Genomic DNA, 27233 nt, shown 5'->3' with positions numbered 1-27233 from the left:
CTGTCTGGGACAACTTTGTACTTGTGTTGGACGTCTTTATTGTCACTATATCCAATGCTGTTGTTTTTCAGAGGGTTTGAAAGGAGAAAGAAATAATATAACGTTAATACGATTTTAATTTTATTGACAAATAAACATCTTAATTAAATAGTACATACTTACATTTAAGTTTTAAATTTTTCAAAATATACGTGTAAACATTAGCATTTTATTCCTTCCATAAACAAGTCTGAATGCAGCTGTAATGTTCCGAGTTGAGTAGTCATTTCGACTGTGCTTCGATAAGGAAAATTTTCCTGTGTAATACGCATATTGTTACTCAATCCTAAATGGCAGATACAGAAAAACATTTCATCCAAATTAGTTGTTATATTGGAAAACAAGTTGCCCGCTTGCACGCTGTTTTATAAGACTTATTACTGGGAATTAAATGCAAACTTCCTAACATTTGAACTGGATTAAAGATTAAATTACAAACACACTAACTTTATTATGATAAATACATCGCCGGACAACAATAGGTTGCTTTTCGCACCTAACAAATAACATGGATATTTTTTGACACGTTGTGATATCGACGAAACCAGGTGTAAAAACATTACAGGTAAGTTGACGGGACTGAAAAATCTCATCGAGCTAAACAAAATATCGAGCTAATCATATCGAGGTAATGATAAATAATTACATTAGAATATATAGCGAAAAAACGGGACCGACTAAAATACATCGTGCTAACCGGAGTATCGAGCTAACCGATATCGAGGTAACGATATTCGACTGTATATATAACACTAATGTGGTAAATAATTGTTACGCGACCTTCACCTTTCATACATACAGCTAATCACTAACGACAAGTTAGCAAGGACAAGGAATACAGAAAATCTTTTCTGTTAAAAACATCAATAGATCTATATTTTATCAACGTTTTATTTTTTTCAGTGATTAATCGTGCTGTTTTAGGACTGCTTCTGCGGCGATTGTCCACCTTGTTTGTGATTGTGGAGGAAGACCCCAGGTGCCCTTCATCATGGGCGGGCACCTGGGTAGAACCACTGACTTTCCGTAACTCTAAATTGTTATAAGCCACTTTAATTGAAAAATATGTCTTTAAGTGGTGGCTGTGACGATTACAATACCGTTGTTTGACGATGTTTAATGCAACGGAAACAAACAAGAAAGTCTTGGAAAAAGTTACCAACAATTATTTATTGATCAATTTGTATCATATATACATATTAAATAAAACAATTACACCATGGTCTTGTTAACATACACGTATTCCCTTTACAAAATATGTCAAATACCTTTGACGGAATATTTTTATTTATAAATGAAATTTAACAATAGTCTTCATAAAAAAGAAAACACAACGAAAGATATATATATTAACACCTAATGACCCAAATATTAGTCACATGACACAAACAATGTGATGTTGATATATTTTTATATGTCGTATTGAAATCAAGAAGAATAACAGTACGACACATAAAATCGTAATTTGTTAAAATAGTAACAGCAGCTTCTTGCTCTAATTTTATTAAGCAGTCTAAACAAATTCAGCATACCACTCACTCCATTAAGTATATATCTCTCTTATAGTTGCAAGGTCTGCTTCTGATAGAAATGTAAAAAGTACTGTCTTCATTTTTAACATTTACTTAAGATTCCTACATAAGTGAAAGGAAATCCTACATTATTTTCATGTTCATAAAAAGTACTTCTATCATATAATCAAACATTAAATTAGCACCGCCTTGGTTTGTTAGATTTTAGCTGTCTTTAAAATAGAAAACATTTGTTTCCAAAAAATTGTTTAACCTTTAGCCTGCTGGCGGTAAGTGATCTGCCTTTGTGACCAGTGTAGTCCAAGATCAGCCTGCACATCCGTGAAGTTTGATCATGGTCTGCACTGCTCGCTGTTCAGTCAGTAAATTTTCAGTAAACATCCCTTTGAATAATAAATGGTATTGCCCAAATTGAATTGTGGACCAGTCCATTTTAGAAATTAAGCAGGGTAAGGATAAATACCATCAAAACAACTTCTTAATACATTTTCAAGTTGTAACTCGCTAGCAAGACTGAATTGCTGAATTGAGAATATTAGATCAAACAATTTCTGCTAATGGTAATCAAAACAGGATAATTTGAAATAAGAATATGTTAAGTTTTAGGTGTTTAGATATTTGAGAGTCCATCTTATTTTGCTTACAAAACTTAAATAATGCTCTGACAGACAGAATATATTGATTTCGGTACCTTAATTATTAAGGTACAAATATAACTTAAACAAAAATGAAAAAATACATGATTATCTAGATATCAGCAATAAATAATGTACCTCAAATTACACGTCTGACTTCTTTCTAAATGTCACCAGCAATTTCTTAGATATTTATTATTTCCTTGTAACAATACATTTGACCACATATACAATCATAAATGTCAATCCGTATCATTCACAACAAATATTACATCATCGGCGATACTTTCCAAGGGCTTGTATGTTTTTAAGTTTGCACTTCTGTTATTCTATTGACACAATCTTAATCGTATATCATTTAATCTCCAGAAAACAATACTTATGAAAGAGATAACTAAATCATGTATTAAAACCGGTGTATTACAAATCAAAAGAAGAAAATATTCAAATCAATGACGTAATTAGCTTGACATTTTTTAAATATTTCCAGACTGAACATTTCATAAGATAACATTTTGTTCGTTATATATGTCACTGATTACTGTCAGTATTAAGAATAAAACCCCATAAATCTCTAGGGTATAATCAACTTGACAAAATTTAGTGTTTTTGTATAAAAACAGTTTGAAGTGATTATTTCCTACATGCCATTTTGAAAACAAAGATGAAATGTCTTGTTTTACCAAATTAAAGGTTACCGATTAATGCTAGTAAAGATAAAGACAATTTTAGATACTACTAAATCCTTAAGGCCATGACAGACTCTCAGTAAATGTTAGTCTATATTCGAGGGTTTGTTATTCCAATGCGTACATTTGGTGATCGTTTAAAAACATTTCAAGTTAAGTTGACTCGATCTTTACAGCAACACGAAAGTATGTGTACATATTACGCCAAATACAACCTGTTTCATCATAGTTGAGAATGTCCTTACACTAAAGGCATCGTGCAACTTTTCAACTTTGCTTGACAAAGTTTTTATAACACAATTGATACAAGAAATGAAAGTTAAGCTTTGAAACACCGAGAAACATCTCCGTATGAAGTCGCTTGCCATTATACCAGTAGTTCTAGTTGAAAAAGATGATGCTCCAATACTCAGGTGGCTTCCACAACATGTCATGTACCTGAAAAATTATAAAAATACTTACTATTATGTACCAGTAATGACTTTATTTTGAACGAAATCAACTGTTTATCCGCAGCACTTAAAACTATATCATATTTCTTTTTATTTCCGTTCATGAAAAGACTTTTGACTTTTAATACTGTTATAACATCAAATACTTCCTCAAATTGTAAAAAAATCAACTACTATCATCTGCGACCTTATTTACATCTATCGTGTTTACAAGAAGTAAAACAGACAATTAGATATTATATTAAAGCTGATGTTTTAATAAATACAAATGTAATAATTTGCTTATTTCATAAAATACATTTGAAACTCGCTTATATCAAAATCTATCTCAAAACATTTTCAAGGCTCGTCCCGAAAAAGCGTTTCTTGAAATCATACTCGTCTATCTTTTATCATTTCAACTGCTAAAAGTAAGTTATAAATGTCTGTCACAAGCATGTTCCATAATGTACACGAGTGTTGTGTGGATTTAAAGAGATTCTATAAATAGCCAAGAATTGACTTTATATATTCTATTCCATTATCACAATATCGGTGAGAATCTAAATGTTTTATCCTTTTTTTTTTTTTTTTTTTTTTTTTTTGGTAAATGAGTTGAAAGACGCAAATACCGCGCAAACAGCTGTGTTTGTGAAACACCAACAACAGGTTTTCCTTCCAAAATCCCACAAAACAAGAATGTTGACATTATTTTGCATTTAATAAATTCAAGAAATAATAGACACCCCTCTCAGAAAGAGCATACTTGTTTTCATTGGCAGAAGTAGTGTGATCCGCAGCGTAAAAGCGTTGCTTCAAATAGCAGCATGTTTGTTTATTTATTGTAAATTTACTATCCCGTGTTGTTTATTTTATAAATTGAGCGATGGAATGCTTATGATTGTGTTTGTGCAGGTATTACTCATTATCAACGGTTAATTTACAATAAGTATTGACTGAACACGATATAATATATCCCGTAAAACAAAATAGTCGTTAGATAATAAATAAATTGAGCACTGTAATGTGTATGATCTTAACCTAACACGTCTTCATAAAACCGAGGCAGAAACGAATGATTTTAGACACACTGTCCTCTAAAAAGTTACAAGGAGAACATACGAATCGCCCATGGATCGATCGCACGACTCCTATATCCTAAGATATGTGCTCTCTCTATTTTGTGCCAAGTGGTTGCGTGTAACAACATGTAGTAGTACGTTAAGGCAACATCTACAAATACGCAACAGCAAACGAACAACTTCGAACCAAGTCTTACAGAAAAAGGTATTTGAGGATAAGGCTTGATACTGCCCGTTTATACATGATCATTTCGCCCTATTGCATATACCACTTTAAAACATAGTTGTGTGAGTACTGAAATTTCAGTGTTCTTCAAACTTTATTCCTAATGATACGAAATACTCGTTTTAACGTAGTTGACCCGTAATGGCAATGAACATGTTCCGTGTGATTATGTACTTTCGTCTGCTATTTCGGCATCATTCGGGCATAACATTTTTGCAACAGGATAATGCCGAAATCGCATACAGAGTTTACTTAATGGAATGGAAAATGCCAATTGTAATTTCGGGGCAACAACCTTAAAACATGCGTTTATTATCAGATTTATTATCCAGAGGAGATGTTCTGTTCAGAAATTGCCTTACCCGTTTGAACTCGGAACCATGCATGAATACATGGTTTAACCAAAGAACTCGTCTGAAAGGAGAGCTAATAGGAACTCCTGGTTAATCATTTCACATCGAAGACCCGTGTATCCGATCTTGCACCTGAAAATATAAATAAATATCCTTCTTGCAAATGGTGACTTGTAATTCTTAAAGTTCATACTAGAGCAAAATACTAATATGCCCAATTTACCCGAATATAAGCACATAGGCGTTTCGAACAACGTTCTTATTTTAGACACTTAATCAAGGTATGTAATATTTCCTTTTCATGATAATCATCTACCCAAACGTGCACAATTATGAACGATAACCTCAGTCATGACCCGAGTTGTAGGCTCAAAATTGAACATGAAGGGCAAATAGATATATCCAAGGAAATATTTCCAAAAACCAAAAGTTAGCACATAATTATGTGGTAAGAGTTAATTCTTTCAAGACTGGAGTAATAATAGAAAGCAATGTCTGGTTGTTCCTACTTTATCGGGTATTTTGTCTTTGAACTTAGTGTAAGTATAAAATTAGCGACTTTTTACAAGTTACAAAGAGCGAGTGATACATCTAAAATGATTACAGTAAAAAAAAAACATGAAGCTATTTTCATCGCTTTCAACAGCAAGTACTGGTTATATGTGACACCTTCACGTCTGTATTTGCAAAATAAAAATACCACAGGATATTTTTACATACAGGGAACGCATAAACCGGACCTTTCTGCATTTGAGGATCAATGTATATTTCATCTTGTAAAGACCGTTATGTAATTAAAATCGTTGAGGAAACGATTTATTTTCTGACCCAATTGGTTTGATTGTTGTGGATAAGTATCTGACTTGAAACTGAACTTCCTCTACCTCTGATTCATTTGGGGAAGTTGGCAGTTACTTGCGGAGAAAATATTTGTACTGGTACAGATTCCAGGAATACTGTTTAGGTTAACTGCCCTTCGTTACATAACTGCAATACTTCAGTAAAAAATGGGTTAAACCCAAAACAAACAATCAAACCGAGTTGTTATGTTGATTGGTTGCGTTCTATGCTTCCAAAGGATCTTTCCATAGACTTTATTACACATTTTTTTTCGACTTGCCTAAATATTTTAAACTTATAAGACAGTAACCTAATATTCTCTACATATACTATTCCCACTATGATGCTTTCAAACTGATTTACGCAGAACAAGCCTTTCATGTGACGACTTCCCTAAAAGAACAGCTCGTAAATAAATAATCGTTTGTATGGTATTTATGAAAATGTTCTCGGCCATATTCTTTTACTGTTACTTGGTTTTCAGCCCGCCCGCTTAGCTCAGTAGGTAAGAGCGTTGGTCTACGGACCTCTGGGTCGCGAGTTCGATCCTCGGGCGAGGCGTATGTTCTCCGTGACTATTTGATAAACGACATTGTGTCTGAAATCATTAGTCCTCCACCTCTGATAATTCATGTGGGGAAGTTGGCAGTTACTTGCGGAGAACAGGTTTGTACTGGTACAGAATCCAGGAACACTGGTTAGGTTAACTGCCCGCCGTTACATGACTGAAATACTGTTGAAAAACGGCGTTAAACCCAAAACAAACAAACAAACAAACAAAAAAGTTACTTGGTTTTCAGCAGCAGACGTAATCGTATAGTGTATTGTTTTAATTAAAGTACTGTGGGGTGGTACATTATCACCCTTCATATTTGCGTCAGATATTCTAATCTCAAAGGCAATTAAATCATATTGTTAGGTACTGCGGTTCCTCAATGACTCAATCAATAAGATCGATGAAAAGCTTACGAACATTCGCAGTATTGAAGATGAGCTGTAAAAAATGTAAACAGATTTTATTTTCTCAGCCGAGCCGAGCGCTTCAAATTTCTTCTTTATCCTATAAAAAAATATTTAGACCGTGTCTATCTATCCTTTCATCAACTCATGGAGCCTTCGTCTTTGTCTTCGTCAACATTAAAAATGTTGAGTTTTAAAATAGCTCACACAATGTTTACATTAGAATGATTCTCTTGAGAATTAAAAATGTACTTTATATGATCCGTGCCATGAGAAAACCAACATAGTGCGTTTGCGTTTGCATCCGCGCAGTCTGGTCAGGATCCATGCTGTTCGCTAACAGTTTCTCGCAATAGGCTTTGTCTGGTCAGGATCCATGCTGTTCGCTAACAGTTTCTCGCAATAGGCTTTGAAGGCGAACAGCATGGATCCTGACCAGACTGCGCGGATGTGCAGGCTGGTCTGGATCCATGCTGGTCGCAAACACACTATGTTGGTTTTCCCACGGCACGGCTCATATATAATCGTGCATGTGAATACGGGTTAACATAACAGTACTCATTCGGAATTTGACCTGATGATGATTGCTAAAACATCTTCAAATTATGGATTTATTTTTTATTATGAATGATTGCAAGTGAACACGTGTTGTCTTGCCTGAAGAAATGTTTCAAATGGCTAAATTGCAAAATGTCTTTTTATGTCACAAATGCAACTGTTTAAAAAAACACCTTCTTACAAGTTCATCTGTTTTTAACCTATCAAGACCGCCTCTGGTGGCTTTTCAAGGGCAATAATATTTTAAAATAACCCTTCTGAAAAATGATCGAATATTGGCGCACGCTTCAAAGGATAGAGAATTATAAAACAATTTGTTGCAAACTGTTCTATATCATTTATAATTTATTGGTACCAAATCGACTTTACATCCGAAAACGCTGTTAAGTTGTGCATAATTAGGAGTGCAATGCCTTTCAAATCCAGGCTCACAAGCGCGTCATCGTGCATTAAATCACATAATTAATTTTAGAATACACACAAAGATCACAAATTTCTTTGGGTTTTAGGAAGTAATATCTTACACATGCACGGAAACTGTTAAATGTTAATTACTTCATTCACTTGTTAAGAAGTTATTTCTAACTACGTTATTTTCTTGTCATGCATCGTTTGGAACTAATTATAACCCAACGGTATAGACTTTTGATGGCTTTAACACCTACCGGCAAAATTGTCGGTTCTAAGAGGAAACAAAAATAGAACGTATAAAATATTGTGGGATGATGATACTTTGTTACTAAGAATAGATACATATTAATTAAAATATACATTCAGATGAGTCCTAGTAAAGATGAAACATAAACAAAATGTAGTACAACAAAGAAAAATATATTTTGAAACTTGGATACCATTCCTATGCGAACTGTAAATATGACCACTTAATGTTGTTAGTTCATTTAGGATACGGATGGTAATAGACGGAATTATTTTAAGTTTCTCTTCTAAAAAAATATATAAAAATTATCAACGATTCAATTGCTTACTGGTTAGCAAGTTGTAATGGTAGCGGCTGATATCCCGACCAATGATCACTACTTGGTGATTTACTCAAGTCGGTACCGTTTCCAGCAGTATAGTCCTAGGTTTGATGCTTGGCAGGTTAATATGATACCTGCCGTGGGGTCTACTACAATTAAATTGTTCCTTTCCACCCAGATGGGAACCTTTTTGAGCACACACACTATACAGTGAATAGACAGGCATTAACGTTTATGTAATTAAAATAATATAAAAATAAACGCAAGAAGATATAATGATATGAAATAATGCAACATGTAGTTGTCCAAATATAAGTCTGAGCCTCTCGTAAATAGTTATTTCTTGAAAAACAGAGATAATTTTAAGCTTCTATATTAAACCTTTGAAATTTTTAGTACAGAGAATTCTCTACAAATTGCAAATTTTACGCAGAATAACTGTTGTAAATCTTATAAGATTTGTAAAAACTGCTTTTTATTACTCAGTTCAGCCAATATAAACTCTCTCTCACATTTTTCTAGAAATGAAAGAAAGAATGATATGTTAGAAAGCAATCAGTATAAAAGACCTGGTGCTATTCCAGTTAAGTCCAGACATAAGCCAGTGTTGCAATGTTGCTTTTGTTTTTACAGTTTCACGAATAAAGTTTCATTCATATCGCCTAAGATAATCGGTCTAAGCAATTTCCTGAAATAGTTCGGTTATTTTCGTAACAACAGTGTAGGAGTGCGGTACTAATTAAGTCATAACGTAAAAATTGTCCTACTTTGTACCAGTAATTAAGTGAACAAATTGAAAATATCAAGTAACGCTGAGGCTTGAACAAAGTACTTTATATAGGATGGAGTTTCAAATGCAAAACAGTTTATAATTTAAGCTACTGTTGGATGCACAAAATACGCCACAGATTGATTGAATTTTGCATTTGAGATATAAATAATCCTTTATTCGAAAGATATTCCGAAAAGGTAGAAGGGACATTTTGCATTTTGAAAATAAGTAATGACATTTAATGGCATAAAATATACTTTTCCTCTAAAAAATATTTCGAAAATAACGCATTTTTTATAACTTAAACGATTTTACAGGGAAATATTTCTGTTATAATATATTAAACATACAGTAAATTGAATTAGATTACACCGACAGATAAAGTTAAAATGGAAATTATAAGCTTTAAATGTACCAAAATGATTGAAATTTACAGTGGAAAAAGTTTGAGATAGTAAAAGTAATTCATCCATATGGTTGTCTTCAAATATAATGTGTATGCAGGTGAGACAATGAGTGTAAATTCATTATTAAAGTGATAATAATGACTTGCTTGAAATGTATTATATTAAATAATACAAAAATATCCTGTTAAAAAATTGCTGGAGGCAAGACAAATAAAAATAAACCTTTTTTTATCTTGAATGGTAATAGGTCGCATCCGAAATACAATTCACAATATTAACTCTACTGATTGTCCAAAACAAATCATTTCCTGTATTTTTTTGAATGTTTGATTTATTTCCGGATTCTACTTCCAACAATTGTATTTTCGTTCTTGAAAACCCCATGAAGTTAAGCGTATTTTTTACACGTGCTTTTAGCAAACTTTTGGAATGTGAACATTTTTTACCAAATAATGTATGGTGACTTCCTAATTTAGTTAGAACTTTCCTCTGTAACAAGCGGTATTTTCTGTCTGATTAAGGATAATACCCCGTATACGATTCCGGCAATCTACGAATGCTAGAGAAATCAGAGATGAGGCGTTTGAACCTCACAGTTGTATTTCATATAAAATCTCTTTCTTCTGTAGCTAATTGCTTTATCAAAATCTACTTTAAATTTGCTTATACATTTTGTATCTTCTTTTTTTTAAAATAATCATCAGTACTCATTGCGTTCAGAAGTGCATTATCAAGTTTCCCTAGACTGACGCCCGTCGTCCATAACTTAATTAACAATGGTATATTTCGCAACCAAAATATTTCATACATTTTATGGAACTATAGCACTTTGAGATAAGTACTACTTTTCATATCAACTTGCCTTCTCCTGCTTAAATTCCCATTGTACGAACACCATGCTCTAAAAAACCTGTGTTTTCAACATTTTCTTCTTACAGAATTGGGTAGCATTGCGGTCAGTTCAGTACTATAGGTTCATTTGTTATGTTTTCAAACTCATGCTGAATTTGAATAAGACACCACGAGGGTGTGGGAAATGCCTAAATGACTTCGAGTAGAATGTTTAAAAACTCCCGGGAAAGTAACTAAATAGATCATCGTATTACTTCCTGCTGTTTTTAAGCTTTTTGACCTTGTTATTGTTTCTACTTAGCTTGCTTCTGAAATAAACTGCAATGTATCTACTTTATGCTTTTGAAACTCGGAAATCAATATGTCATTTGCAATACCATACGTGTCAACTTCAATTTGTTGAGTTTAGAGAAGCACCGACACAATTTAGGTCAAATGGCGACTTTTCCAGCTTTCGATGACAGAGGAAGAGCCCTGATGCCCCCCTGGCATTGTTTCAGACATGGTCGGACACCTGTGTAGAACCACCGACCTTCCGTATATTCCTCAACTGAAGAATTTTACGCCATAATCAGACTTCGAACCCACATAGGTGAGGGGCAAGTGATTCGGAGTAAACGACCGTTACCACTCTTCTACGGAGGCCCTTGTATGTCAGTTTCAAAGTGAGCAAGCACTTCTTTACTCAATATTAGGTAATTGCCATTTTTTCTATTTATGCCTGTTTTTGTTTCTTGTTCATAAAAGTGTCTGCTCAATTTTGGAAATAAATACATAAAGACGAGTTCATTCCTGGAAGCATATGGCGCTAAAAATGTAGCCGGAGCTATTCATCGTATAGTTCAGTGGCATTAATGGGAAAGGATATTGGACAGAGTATTTTATACACCAACCAAGAGAATGTAATACCAAGCTATTCATCATAATATATCTATCACTTATTATAGTTTTGTTACACGACACAAGTCAAAAGAGACAATGGTTAGTATTGCCAGTTACAAATGAATTAATGCATAAATCAATTGATGATTTATACTAATGTTCTGATGTCAGTCCAAAGCCATTGAATATTCTCTTTTAGAAGACGCCGAACAATGCAACACTATCAAAAATATGATACATTAATAAATTTGTACGTAAAATTTCTATAATGAACCTGTCCATCTTTCAGTTTGGACAGTGCCATTAACTGTTAAAATGGGTGCATACCAAAAAGATATACTGACTGAATGGCGAACAGTGCAGGTCATAATCAGACTTTACTGGTCGCAAAGGCAGAATCAGGCGTGTCCAGCATGATGAGGGTTAAAATTGCCTGCATATAAATGGGTTCTTTCAGATGAGAAAGTCATTCAGCAGTTTCAGAAGGCCAGTGGATAAATCTAAGTGCCAATTTATATCTGATAATACCAAAAATATAGAGCCAAGAATACAATAACTGCTAAAAAGTCGAAAAAAACATGCGATATAAATTCTCCCCCGATTCCCATAAAAAGAAGAAAATATTGCATTGTAAAAGAGCCGCTGCTAGAACGATTGCTTCACACAAATTAAGCAGAAACAAATGCGCCTTTTGCTTAAAATTTTTAATCGATTACACAGGAATGAAATCGGCTTGTTTTTTTTTTTCCAAAATAATTTAATAAGAGAGCGTATATCTAGAAAAAGAAGGTACAATACATATACTACTTCAATGAAAGTTTTCGAGCAATATATTGCAGAGCGTAGAGTATGGTAGACAACGGATCTAAACGTTTCTCAAACATTTAACGGAAAATATTCTGCATCTGTAGATATATTCGTGTTTTGGAAATATTCCCGTGTTGCTCTTTCATTAAAATTAATGATCTCTTTCTCACCATCACTGTTAATGATTAACAGTTTTATCGGCATTGAAACAATGAAGTTTATTACTTCCAAATGCATTATTTGTATGCTCTGCAGAAACAGAATATAAAACCATACGTTTTTAAGGAAATGGATGCTATTTCTTAAACATAAATTGCCGAAAAAAAGTAAGTATTACAAAGATGTTTACAAATGTTGAGAATATAATGCAGATAAAAAGAATTATATTCCCTTTTTTCATCCCACGTAGGTCCTATTTAAGAACTGTTCTCGAGCCATATTATAAACTAAATAGCGTTTGGCATATATGATTATAATGAAACCACCATTTCATGTACATTGAAGCTTGTAATTCATTTGACCAAAGCAGTCTTGAATAGATATTAACGTAAGATCCTTTATATTATTTCAGACTGGATGCAAGTAATCGCAGAACTCATATCTACATTTATGATTCAGTGTCACAAGAATCTTTGTTATATATCCCTCCACCATAGCAACATTATTGTTCGTTTTATTTCGTGTTTAGTCACATCGACATAAGTTAGGATTTTCAACGGCGGAGATAACACGATGTGTAAGCGAAATTTGATTGTACTGCGTTTGTGTGCCGTCGTTATAAAATCCCATAAACCTATCGTTTTACGATATATCTATTCTAGTACACTCTTGAGTACAATAGGTGAAGCTATAAACAAGATCTGACATTTTTATTTTCATTTTATAGTTGTTCTTTATTAGTTCTAAATAAAAAACGTACTAGGTATTACAGCGGAAAATTTACGAGTGTATTTTAAATAAACAGTCATCTAACACATTGTATCTATAAAATGTATAAAAATATATTCTTAAAAAGCTCTTCAGTATTCCTAAATTTACATTTCAATAGAAATAAGAATGGTCGGGTATACATTTTTTGAAAATAAAGTACATTTTGATATTATATTTACACAAAAAAAACACATATTTACACGTTGTAATCAGTTGTAATAATATATAAAAATAAATGCCAAATAAGTGTTTACCGGTGGTTACAATTACTTTTCGCTGATAACTCTTTGATAGTCCTTTAGCATAATGGAGTTCTTACAAAATGTCTGTATTATAGAGTTTGCGGAGTGTTGAACATTTCATTACTGTTCGTGAACACACTCGACCAAACACTGTCAGACTCTGCTGTTTATTCACTTAGTTGTGTTCCATGCTTAGAAGGGTGTTGCATATTTCATAACCTCTCATGAACAGACTTAATCAGACCGAGTCTTCTGTTATTTTACTATATGTGTTCTATGCTTCGAAAGATCCACTGTGCATCCAAAGGATATGTTCACAGATTTTATTTACAGAGGATCTCCTTTAGATTTTGCTATTCTTTAATACATGGGGCTTTAATATCTAAAGTATTTAATTCAAAAATAAACTATCAAATTGTCTGTCTAAATATCAGTGAACGCTCTGAAAGATATTGGCGAAAACATCATTATTTTAATCCATGTGATATATACCTGACTGAGTCCCCGCTTCAAGATTTTCTTTGCGGATATAGAGAGGATTGTTAGCATGTAATAAAACTATTTAGAAAGATGATATCAGGCAATTTTGAATAGGGGAGATTAGTCACGAATTTCCTACAAAAATAGGAAACCAGCTTCTAAAATTAAAAGATAATATGTTTATTTATAGTATAGAGTGATTTCATTATTTGAAAAGGATTGTATAAATAAATAATTCATTCTCTGAAAATATGTTCCTCCCTGATCTTGGGTGTGTTTTGAAAAGAGGTTTGACATATTTCATAAACATTAGTAAATGCGCTGGTGATAAAAACTGCTTTCGAAATTGTTATCCTCTTTCTAAAGCACTGTAGATTGTTGTAGAAACTTTTTTTAAATTTGTAGGTATCTTTAAAAGTGTCAATTTGATGGCAAAATTTGTATTATTCCATGTATGAATTTTTAACAATGAATAATATCTATTTATACGCATTTTTCTCTAAGTTTACAGGACATTGTCGATGCTCAACTAACAATGATATTCTGAAAGTATTATAACATTCCATAGCATTTTTATAGTCTTTTTGTGTTCAAAATGGCTATACACTTAACAGAAAAAAACCTACTGAAATCGTGTTCTATGATAAGTTAAAGACTTAGCGAGGTATTTTGTATATATCAAAACTCTCCTTTTTATCTTAGAGTTTGTTGTATTTATGTATAAAATGAAAGGTAATCTCACAAATTGAAACAGAAAACAAGGAAAAATACGCAAAAGACTGATAAAATAGTATCTCCAAGCAGTGGGCATATAAAAGATTTTTCAATCTTATTCTTTCATTTGTGTTTATAACCTTCTCCGCGCCGTCTTGATTTACGACAAAACTGCGTTTTATTTGCATTGAAACAATGCAGTTTATTACGTCCAAATGCATTGCTTGTATATTCTACGAGGGAATGTGTATAAAACAGTATGTTGCTATTTTGTTAATGTTCAACTTAATTCCTTGCAATTAATTACAACAAATATTTTAATAGGCATTCAAACATTAGGAATATTATGATCTGCATTCTACTACTGCCAACCAAATTGCACTCGAGCGCACGTAACAGCTACGCAAGTATATTAACTTACTGACGAACTTCGCTAAAACCAACTGTGGGGATAATGCATGTTTTTTTTTTTTTCGTGTTATAACATCTGCAGAATCCCGAAGGTCTGGTTGGTGCCCGAGCTCGGCAGGGTGAGGGAATCAACGTATTACGAAGGATTCTAAAGATGCTATGACACAAAATAAACATGCGCTGACGCTAATTTAGACTAAATAATGCCAACTTGAATAGGTTGACGAAGATAGTCCTTGATATGCAAGGTTGCTATTCTAGCATAAAACTTTTTAAAATCTAAAAAATGAAAAACGTGTCCATCAACGTCATTAAATGTCTATGAAATGTTTTATCACGTTGAAGTAATTTCCTTTTGAATTTTCCGTTATGGGGCCGTTGTACGTTTACGCTTTGTGAAGGAAAGCGCATATATAAAAAGGGGTAGCGCGAGAATATTTCTGTTTATACACGTTCAGCAGTTTTATGCTAGCAAGAAATTTCATGTGTGAAATAATGAACGTTGCAAATTTAAATGTATGTTTTACAAAGAAATTGAGTATCTTCAGAAAGCATTTTCTATGACTTAATTCTCATCTTGTATAAATAATGAGTTGTTTTATCAAATATTCTAATATTATTTTCCATTTCCTCAGATGAAACTTTCATTTCAGTCTATACACGGTATAATTTTTCGCTGTGTTGTCGTAATTACAATATCTGTGTTATGCCAAAAAGCAGCGTGTCCGACGCATGATTTTTGCGTGAGTTTGTAAACTTGTTTATTGGTACAAAAAGGTTTAATCAGAACCTACAGGTAATATATAGAGTAATGAGTATTAGTCTGTTTCTTAATAAATGAGCCGCGCCATGAGAAAACCAAAAAAAGTGCATTTGCGACCAGCATTGATCCAAACCAGCCTGCGCATCCGTGCTGTTCGCTATCGGTTTCTTTAATTGCAGTAGGCTTTGAAAGCGAACAGCACGGAATTTGATCAATGCTGGTCGCAAATGCACTATGTTGGTTTTCTCATGGCGCGGCTCAAATCTTGATTAGTTACAGTGTGTACCTTCATTTTCTGTGAAATTAAGCAACCGCATAATAGCCTATAGAAGCCGTTGTTCAGTTTCTATGATTGCATACTTGCATTTTTGTTTGTATTTCCTAAACTTGAAAGTTGTAGTACAGTAAACGAAGCATAGTACGTAAAATTGTGTGACAATATCACCACTTCCCCCACTCCCACTGTCTCTGCCATTCTAAAACTAAACATATAAACAAGCCTAAAATGAAAAAAATCCATTTGTAACAATTTGTTCCAAATTATTTTATGACCTAATTTATTTACTACAAAACTAGTAACTTGTACTGTTCGCTGTAATTAACAATTCGCATAGTGTAGTAAGAGTAATGAAACATCTGGAACACCTAACAGCAAATAGTTTGCATTTTGCAGAGGTCTGTGGTTTACTTATATTTCCGAAATATCCCAGTTTTGCTCTTTCATTTTCGTTTACGAGCTTTTTTCTCACCGTTATTGTTTATGACGAACAGTGCAGTTTATTATTTGTAAATGCATTGTTTGTATGTTTTACGCTGGGATAAGTATTGAAACACACATCTTACTGATTATTACTAAAGTGTTAAGATACATCTACATGCAGAAAAATGCATACGGATATTTCATTGAATAGATGTTTCTATTGCCAACAAGGTTGCACCCTTGCATACTAAGCAATTTTAACAAGCGAAAGATAGTTTCATGAACTAAGCCGGCGTCCTATAAATATCAATTCACTATTTTCTCGTTCGGGTTTAGCGCCGGTTTGGAGCAGTATTTCAGTTGTGGATCGGCGGGCAGTGTACTTGATTCTGGCAATGCAAGTAATTACCAACTTCATTTGAAACAGAGGTTCAGGACGAACGACTTCAGACCCATTGTTTTGTATCTAACTCAAGACCCTTATCATTTATATTTGGTATGGGCATAACTTTACAGAATCATGAAGTGATTAACAGTACTTTTATGGCATTTTTTCTAACAAATGCAAACCATTTTGTAACATATAATCAGAAACATATAGAGGCTCTTCTCAATCGGTAGCCTATAGTGGTAGAGCGTCCTCTTCGAGTGCGGGAGGTTGTTGGTTCGATCCCCAGCCGCGTCATACCAAAGACGTGAAAAATGGTACCAATAGCTCCCTTGCTTGGCGCTCAGCATTACAAGGGGGAACTGGCCTCTTCTCTTATACCCTCGTGGCGATGGATTCCGTCGAGAGCGATTAATATAAGTTCTAGAACTTGTTTCACAATCGGCCTAAAATAAATTAGTATAAACTAAATCTGCCATATGAAGATGCTTTTGTTCATTGACAACTGAAATTCACAGATAATTTGATACTGAAACTAACAAATTAAAAACAAGTGTATATAATAGGATTTTATACAAAAATATTGTTGTAATGGTAATGATTTTTTAATGAATAATTTATGTATTGATATTTAGAATAGTTCCTCTGCTCTGCCTCATTGCATTGGAGTATGCTTAATAGCGAAAATATTTTATTACTATTTAATCTGCATAATTGTAACCTCTAGTTATACATGTTTGCGCAAATGATATTTTATCATTAACGAGCCTACAGAGAATTGTATGCGTCAGTTTCCCAAAAGCCATACTGTTTGCAACACTGCGAGTAAACAGGTCAAAATCGTCATAACATACACGCTCATATTTGCAAGCAAACTGAATCTTCTGCAAAAAATGTCAGTCTAAACTAGACCAAAAAGAGTAGAAACTAATGATGTTAAAAGTAGACATATCAATTAATACACAGACCACTTTCTTGCAAATGAAACAGTCTATCATAAGAAAACTAATGATTGTAAATGTAGGCATATCAATTAATACAAAGACCTCTTTCTTGTAAATAGAAAGAAGATCCAAGTTTGCAACATCTATCACGACTCCTATTCTGAGACATTGAATAGACTTCCCATACGAGAAAGCTATAAATTACAGGATATAAACAAACATTATTAGTAACCTTCACGTTACTGTAGTAATATCGTAGTAATACATGTCTTAACATTTCCGTTATGAAACATATGGAATGCCTTACTACACGTCTGTGGTTTAGTTATATATCGGCTTGGCTCTTTCATTAACTTTTATGATCTTTTTCTCGCCATCACTGTTAACGATAACAGCATTTCATCGGAACTGAAACAATATAATTTATTGCTTACAAATGCATTGTTTGTGTGCTTAACGCGGAAATGGGAATAAAATTGTCTGTTCTGATGAAACTGTTTCTATTTTTAATGCTCAAATTGCCTAAACGTTATTAATTATTATAAAGATGTTTACTGACATTTTAGAGTATGGAACTTTTATTGCATGCATGTTAAGCTATAACTAACAAAGTTGCACTCAAGCGCACCAAACGTTCCTGTAACTGGATAAACTTATCAGCTAACTGTAACTCTTGGCTTTTTGGCTTTTTTTTGTAGTGATGCCATCCATTCTACGCTAACGTTTAATTTTGTACAGTGCTGGGGTCTTTTATTTCATTTTTTTTATTTATTTCATTTTTTTTTTCTGTTGACTGTTCAGTTTTGTTTTGGTGAGTTTCTGCAGGGATAATAATAGTAAACTGGCTTATGTGTACGACTTTGCTTATCTGCATAATATTTCTAAGTTCAACACTGCTTTGGAGTAACAGTGGCAAATATCTAGACTGCATGTATTAAAAGGAAGTAATAATGCATGTGAGATATACAAGAATCTTAGTGGAAGACTATTTTCGCGGCTATAAGTATGTTAAGTAATTGTTGGGAAACATCATATTACTCTCTGATATATATCGTTCTAAGTAAATTAATAATGTTCAAGAATATAAAGCTATTAAGCTACTGAAGAGGTCACTGGCCCTAACTTAAAAAAAAAAAAAAAAAAAAAAAAAAAGAAAGAAAAAAAAAACGCTTAAGTAATTGCATAGCTAAGACTGTTATTTCAAACGCTTGTTTTGCCCTTTAAGCGTCTTCAATGTTGACTTTTTCGTCTATATTAGAACCATCATATATGACTTATTCGTAGATCAAAACACAACAATTCTGATTTTTACAGAAAAAAATATAGAAATAAGAAATATTCTTAAACAAATACTTAAGTTTGCTATATCGTGCTTAAATAGAACTGTCATATTTGCGTGACTGAAATATTCACTGCAGATAAATACAATTAACCATAGTATAATTTAGCTATAAATATACTGTTATAGAAAAAAATCAACATTAAATAACAATAACGTATTTTAAAATAACAGACTTAACTAATTACTTAAGATTTTGCGTGAAATTCGGGCCTATTGCGTGGTTTAGAAACCGCGGCTTGTAGTGTATAGTTTATTTAAATGATTCATACAAGAATATTATAATAAATATACTAAATAGGAACTTTCACTGTGAATTCAAGATATTGGTGAAAACATTTAATTAGAAATAAAGAAGTAACTGCATCAAGGGTTTAATTACAAAATTAAGTATTCTCTTTAAAGAAAGTTATTCACACGGTGAAAAGTGCCAATTGTTGATTGCAGAAACGCTATTGCTACATATAAAATTCCTTTGTGGTGCTTCTTCAACAATACATATAAACGTATTATTATGCACCCTAGTTTTGAAGATATTTTGATGGTGCCCTTTACATTTTTCCGAAGCGGACATCTATATAGTGCATATATTTTTACCATTTACAAGTTTTTAAGTGTTTATGTAATACCGGGGATCAGTCTATGGTCAGTCACGGATGAACTACTGGAGCAGGGCCAAAAATGAAAGTAAACTTTCTCTAATTAAAATTAAATTATATAGAAGCTATCGCACTACAGAAAGCACCCCCTTCGTTGGGAACCGGATAACCGTGACTGCGCGTTGAAAAGTGTTGGCAAAACATCATTATTTTAAGTCATCGCATATTTAGCAGACTTAGGCTTTACTCCAGGATTTGCAACGATGATATAAATCGGCTTGTTAGAAAGTAATAAAACCATTAAAGAAGATGATATCAGACGTAGCTGAATTGAGGAGATTAGTCACGAATTGCCAACAAAAATAGCATAAATGTTCCAAAAAAAAAGAAAGATAATGGGTTTGTTTATATGATAAATTGGCCTATTTTATGAAAATGATAATAAATGAATAAATGATATCGCAGAAATAGGTTTCCCTCTGTTCTGTCGCATTACTTGGGCGTATTCGGAAATGGGGTTTTGAACTTTTTTAATAAATATAAGTGGAATTGCAGTGTATACGCTGGTTCCAATCCCTTGTTTTCGTAGTTGCAATTACTATGATTATAGTCGTGTCTCCAGGGAAGCGCTTGGGGTCGACTTATAAAAGAAATATTTTTGCTTTTTTCAGCAATCACTCATAGAAAATAATCATAACTCATAGTGGTAGTAAACATGAATTTGCAAAAGTTTATCAGAGGTTGCACACGTTATGATTTTTTTTCAGTGTTTTTTAACTATTCTCTAGAGCTCTTTAAACATTTGTTTTATAAAAATCACGAATATAAAAACTGAAAGATCACATGTAACATGTATCAATAATTTTATAAAATACGTGAAAACTTCAGAAGAGCTGTTACATTGTTTACTCAAATATCTATGCTTGACAGAGTACATTTCTCAGTATGTGACCAAACTTGTACGTCACAGACTACACTGTATGTTAGTACAATAGCTGACTGATAATTTACATACAGTCCAATGCATATCGGTGTTATTTTTTATATTTAAGAATGTGTACCATAGAGTTGGTCTTTTAAAACAAAAAACCTCACTGTGTCTGTAAGAATAGTCACTATCAGAACGATTAATGCAGTCCTATTCTTCGCTCAAGAGACAATGCGTACTTTGCTATGGTTTCATTACCTACAAACATATCAATCGTTACAAATATATAGCATATTCTCAGCCTTTGACCTCATTAGCAGCATGTCAAACATTCGTGCAAGTATTTTGACACACTTGCAAATAAACAGACAGAGTAGTTAGCAGCATTACTCAGATGATAGTCCGTACACTGGTACTACTGTTTGTAAGATATTTTCCGTTACTCGTAATTATTTCCTGGAAAATCGTCGATTTATGACTGGTTGCCTATGAATAATAGTCAACACGAATCCTGGTTTTTGGAGTAGTCACTAGATTGACGAAACAAATGCTTCACATTTTATTTCAATGCACCTTCATGGAGTTAAAAACAAGTCTACTCTGGAAAATCTGAGAAGTTATTGTAAGATTATCAGTCTAGCCACTAGGCTGATAGTAATAAACAATAAGAAAATATGTATTTTATTTCAATGTAATAATTTCAAACGACTCAAAAGCCCATCTATCCGGAGATTTTCTATGAGAAAAAAAATGTTAGATTACAAGAGACTGGCTATACTGTCTAGAACTAAAATTTAAAAGAAAAAAAAATGATTTAAAAAAAAAATAAATATATGACAGCCTGTGAGACAGTCAATGGAAATGATTTTGATTAGCGTGGAACATACTTAACGTGCTATGTTAATTGAATTCAATTTAATTAATTGCTAAAAAAAACTTGCTTGCTACGAATGAATGTTACAGGAAATGTCAACTGTTTGCAATTGTTATTACATTTTGAGATTAAAACTTAAGTTATGAATGTCAAACGACTACATTAATAACTCAATGAAAATTGCAGATATTGCATACGTATTTTTATACTGGAATGCATGAGGCTGGTTGAATCATAAGGGGATAATATGAATGCCTGCAAGTACGTTCACCAAAGCATAAAGCGTTTATTTGAAATGTGAGAACCTTAACCGGCAAAATATCAAAACTTGTTGGTATTCAAGCTAAAATGCTCAAAATTTTAATATTCTATCAAGCTATGTATAAATGTCAAAGTGAGATTAGACAACACGTTGTATCATGTCCTATGGTCAGCAGAATTCTAAATATACCATCGGCTGTGTAACATTATTTTGATGTATACGTTAGTGTATTTTCGATAAAGACTTAAGCACAGTTTATTCAGATGTACCGACTTTAATTGTTTCTTAGTACTTTAAAGATTTTAGATAGTAATAAAAATGAAAAGCATTTTAGTACTGTGTGTGGTCATTGGTACGAAACATAATTAATTTTAAAGATATTTATGCAAGTACATAACATATGCAGTCTCTTATAATTCATACTGGAATGGCATTTGTGTGTTCTATCTTACGTTTTAAATGCTGTATGGCGTTGATGTACGACGAAGATACTGTAATTAAGGATATGACTGTTCTTGTAAAACGACGATGGGTAAAAACGTTTAACAAACTATAGAAAGAAACTGTTTTTTTCTGCTTGGGAGCACTGAGTCTTTGTCTGTCGGTATGTAATGGTTCTGTGTGGTTTTGCTTTAAAACAATTCATCATATATCTGTCAAAACAAAGACGAAAATAACATCTGTATAAACTATAGGACCTCGTCGTGAATAATCAAACCTTGTCTGGCACTTTCAGCTACCTAGCTTGCAGGCATGACTCTTCTCTATTCAAATCCAAATGTTCTTTGAATATGTTTAGAGGAAAATATTTTAGAAACAGTAGTCTGACATAAGCTATTTGGATACACGTAAACCAGATTGTCCAAAAAATATAAATGATAAAATCATTTATATTTTCTTATTACTTCAGTTAGTAGTGACCTAGTTTATTGTATGACTTGTTGTTTGTACGATGTTGATTGTTTGTTTATGTAACTAGCAAAATATTTTAAGTGCTCAGGTCACTGTTGAATGCGAATAGTCACATTTTAGTAATTAACCAAATACGTACATAAAGAAAGATGAAACGGTTATCATATATAATATACGCGATATTAAAAGTGTCTTTTTATACGTAGATGAAAAGCAATATTCAAGAACAAACAAATATGTTGTGAGCGGCTATCGACAAAAAACTGCATCATTTCTTCTGTCCGTATGGTTTACCGTTACTATTTATATATACCGTTACTAAATATAGATATTGTCGGATATTCTATAAGTAGTTATCGACATATATGGCAATAAGTTAAGACTTTAAGCAGATTGTGTAATATTTATATTTAATATAATTTATCAAAATTGTATTTAACATTAAAAGTGCATAACCTATAGCAAAAACTAAATCAGGATGAAATGTTTTTAAACAACTGCAAAATATGGAAAGCATAAATTTTATTACCTTCACTTATTATATAAGTTATTTACCTTGGCAATTTATAAATGTTTAATGAGTCATAGTCTTTTGTAAAAATATCATCATAACAACGTCTCTTATACAAAAGCGTCTGCGGCACTTGTGCTTTATTGCATTTACGCTGTAATAATATAATAATTATATAATAATAACTGAGTAGAGAATAGCATCAACTTCTAAAAACATATCTATAATCGGGCTCTCGTGTTAATTTTAAAGGTAGTCTCTAGTATTTACAAATAATCGTCTAATATACCCAGGAGACTGTAATTAATTTCATAACATGTTCGCATATAATTAGACTACAGTCGGTCTTTTTATCTTTTTTTTTTCAACAGTAAATACTTTCTCTTTATATTTTTGGGGGAGAAAATGCTTATACTTAATCACATCTATGACTCATAGTTTATCAAATGTACCTTCGTGGAATGTACTGATTAACAATATTTGCACAATATTCATCATAAAAATGAAATTACTCTAGTTTGGGTATTTTTGTTTCTTGCGTTTTTTGTGGGTCTCAGTTTTGGATGGTGCACTAAACATGTTGACTTTACACCAATAGCTACTTATCAAGACAACTTGACTTGAAAAAAAAACAAACTTGATAAATAGTTTTATTTTTTAAAAGGACTGCGTTCAAGAATTTGACTTCAAATGGCCTTTCCTTAAAATTGAAGTTTGATCATATCATGTATATTAGAACATAAATTTCTATTTCCAAACAGTTTTTTAAAATGCTAAATCAAGAAAAAGAAACATGTCTGATTCGGGAATTGAACCCGGATTGCTTCGGCAATAAAAAACTGTCCTACAATATTTATCAATACACAATGAAGGAATTCGTACTAAACGATCGTTTATATAAAGCTATATAACTAAGACAGTTTACTTTAACTTTGGCACCTTTGACAATGCTTTTTAGTTTAGAATGAAAAAAAAAAACATATTATAAACAACTACTTCTCATATCTTTCCATAACATATAATCTGTCAGCAAATACGTCTCAAAGAGGTCCTAAGAGATATAGCAATGTTTTCCTTATATCTTACTTTTTTTTGTTTTTCCTGTGTTTTCATGCGTTAATATATTACAGTACTTGTAATTCTATATCCATTGATGCCGAATGTGGTCAAAACACCGATTTTCATAAGCAGTTTCTCAGATGCAATCATATAATGTTGTAGACCTATTTATCAAAAAGTCGATCGAATGAAACACACAAAAAAGCTCTTGAAAAATAAACGGGAACAGATATTGGTTTAAATTCTTGATAGAAATTAGCTATATGTGTTTGTTTAGAAATGCCGCTTTGCTTATCTGGAAACCTATTTTAAGTGTAAACGATCCAAAGATCCAGACCCTTACTACAATATATTTTATCAGAATATTTGTAAGATGTTCTTATCTAATATTGCAATTACCCTGACCCAGTCTTGTTACTGTGTAAACAATATAGCGTAAGCATTGACAAGTGCCAGTACTGTTTTTTCTCTATTAAAGAGGTCTTAATTACTTACTATACAGATAGATTCTATTAAACGCAGACCTATCGCTCTACCGCTATTTTAGACATCATACGATTATTAGTTTTGGAACTCTTCAAAAACAGATAATAAGAAACTGAAATAATTTTCCGAGAAAAAGAACAATAGTTTGATCATATTTAAGTTGAATAGTTGTTATTGCTATTGAACGTGCAAGTTAATACCAAATAATGTTACCAAAAGTTAATACGAGCATACAGGTTATTTCGACATAATGCTGTATGAGAATGAATCTGTTCAATTCTCACTTACAATAGAAACCATATTAGTTTAACAAATGTAATTGCTTTTCCCGATAATTGCTCAAGTATATTTACAAAGCAAACATACTCACCGGCAAGTTTTCATCTCTAGTGCTCCAAGAAAAACACATGTGCCGCCATTTAAACAATAATGTCTGTCGGCATAATCACAGGGGGATGTGTGAGCACCAAATACAACGTCTGTTTCATCGTTTTCAAAAGCCGATTCAAGTCCTATTCCTAAATCCGAGAAAAACGACCGCCGCCGTCGGAAATTCCGTAGTCCAGGAAGCCATCGGTCCACTTTTGATTCTGCCGGCGATGGCATTTTGATAGTGTCTACACTAAATTTGTTTTCAGATTTTTTGCTAACGCCCGTATATTTTGTCACCGACGGCTTTGCAACTGCAATGTCCGTCGTTAGATTAGTTTGCATTATTTGAATACTTTTGCTATCTCCCAATATCACATCGGAGTTTTCGATGTTCGTTATTTGATGTTTTCTTTTATTATTTAAATAATATTTTAACATATTAGCTATAGTTTTTTCGGTGAAACCTCTGATTACCCGGAACACTTTTTCAAGGTTATGTTTTAAAGTATTTCGAGCTTTTAAATTAGCACCAGTTATCTGTCCATTCCCCAGCTTTTCGAACACATTTTCATTTTTCTCCCTTTTGATAGCCGCTACCCGATTACCTACTTCGCCAAGAATTTCTTCAATCATCAAGTTTTCCTTTTTATTTTCACTCCGCAAGTTGCGGTCACTTATCTGCGGGAAACTATCACAGTTCGCTAGGAGCAAAGTTATCAGAAGAAAGCCAAGCATTTGCTGTAAAATTTCACCCATTTTACAATCATTTTGAAAGTTTGAATTCACGCTGACATTTTACAGTTTTAACAGTCATTATTTATTTCGTCAAAATATTTAAATATTAACTAGCAATATAATTTTATTTTGTCAGTTTCTTTCTATAAATCCAGTGTTTGTCTTTCTAAATTTTCCAGTAACAATAACACCAACCTAATAGAACTTCATTTCAAATCCATATTTGTTAAGATATCCAAAATAAGATTAAAATATTAAACATTTTAATGCATTTAAATTATATATGTATTTTAATATCGTATCTTTTGCAGCGTATCTGTTAGTAAGCGATCACTGCTAAAGCGATTGCCGCTGTTGTGAGAATTTTTTCCTAACAACAGCTGAAATGATTTTCGATGCTCTTTTATACGTATCCGATTCCAATTATAGATCCGTTATTATCCCATTTTAATAACGAGTCATATTTTGTCTTATATATAGTTAAAAGTGAAGTGCTTAAAATGATAAAGCAAAAACCTCATACTGTATGACTTCCGAATCGCTCGAATAGTTGTACTGACTAAAACAAAAAGTGTAGATAATTAAATGCCTCTCGTACGAATAACCACTAAGATTTAATCACTAAAGCACGCGCTCAAACAGCGAGCGTACATATTTGCTTTTTGTTGCAAAGCTTTTATCGCAATGCTTTGAGCGTATATCTTAACCAGAACGATAGATGTATAAAACAATAGAAACGTTGTTGTGCCGTATTATAACTTTGCCATTACCCCTAATATATCATTTTCTTTGACTTGAAGAAATTTCTGTTTTTTACTGCAGTAAAAACAACAGTTTTGCGGAAAGAAAAAGATAAATGTTTTGCCATTTTTGCTTTGTCAAAACATCTTCAAGAATTATTAATTTTCTAAGCGATTTCTCAGCAATTCTTTATGCTTGTCATTGATAGCCTTGTCAAAGTTTTCTCTTGCTCTTTAGTCCTAAACAACGAAAACGACGTGAAAAAGGTAGATTTTTATATGTGAACCGTCACGCTAAAATGTTTTGTTGGATTTAACGTCACACCGACATAGCTCATGTCAAACGGTAAAAATCCAAATTTAACTGCAGAGGAAGACCCCATGTGCCACTCGGAACGTTGATTTAGGCATGGGGACCGACCACCTTGGCAAAACTACCGATCTTCCGCTAGCAAGCTAGGTGGCTTCCTAATTGACGACCTGAGCAGGGCTTGAACTCATAGAGATGAGGTCACACCGTAATGCAAAACGTTTTTCTGATTGAGAGGCGACCTCTAAATTTTATTCACAGTCAAGTTTATTTATCATATTTCGGCGTAGATTGAAAATTTTACAAGTATAATGCAAAAAAAAATCGTGAAGTTATTTTGCAAATACTTAAACCAGGATCTCCCATTCCGCATGACGACTTACATACATCTTTTCTTCGAAATCGCCGAAATGTGGTTTCCATTAACATATTTTTAGGATCTGTAATTCACATTTAAGTGCATATTTCGTCACAGATAACTTCATTCGT

General features: G+C 32.8%; 1 protein-coding gene across 1 annotated transcript; it reads right to left on the bottom strand.

Moving 5' to 3' along the window:
- Positions 1-1189: 1189 nt before the first annotated feature.
- On the bottom strand, positions 1190-26378 carry LOC123533740 (uncharacterized). Its single transcript, XM_045315572.2, has 3 exons — positions 24958-26378; positions 4997-5119; positions 1190-3333 (listed from the first exon to the last, which is right to left on the bottom strand). Exons 1-2 carry the CDS (start codon positions 25713-25715, stop codon positions 5032-5034), a joined length of 846 nt encoding a protein of 281 aa, XP_045171507.1. The 5' UTR covers positions 25716-26378; the 3' UTR covers positions 1190-3333; positions 4997-5031.
- Positions 26379-27233: the final 855 nt, after the last annotated feature.

This window comes from Mercenaria mercenaria, chromosome 1, assembly GCF_021730395.1.
Source record: "Mercenaria mercenaria strain notata chromosome 1, MADL_Memer_1, whole genome shotgun sequence".
Classification (NCBI taxonomy): Eukaryota; Metazoa; Mollusca; class Bivalvia; order Venerida; family Veneridae; genus Mercenaria; species Mercenaria mercenaria.
Note: the sequence above shows the minus strand (reverse complement) of the source record. Positions and strands in the feature narration are given on the sequence as shown.

What these genes read in the sequence shown, in the direction of transcription:
- LOC123533740 (XM_045315572.2), bottom strand. Translation starts at nt 25,715, where the DNA reads ATGGGTGAAATTTTACAGCAAATGCTTGGCTTTCTTCTGATAACTTTG. An exon ending in CTAGAGATGAAAACTTGCCG is followed by an intron (nt 5,120 to 24,957) that starts GTGAGTATGTTT and finishes TTATATTTTCAG; the next exon opens with GTGCAAGATCGGATACACGG.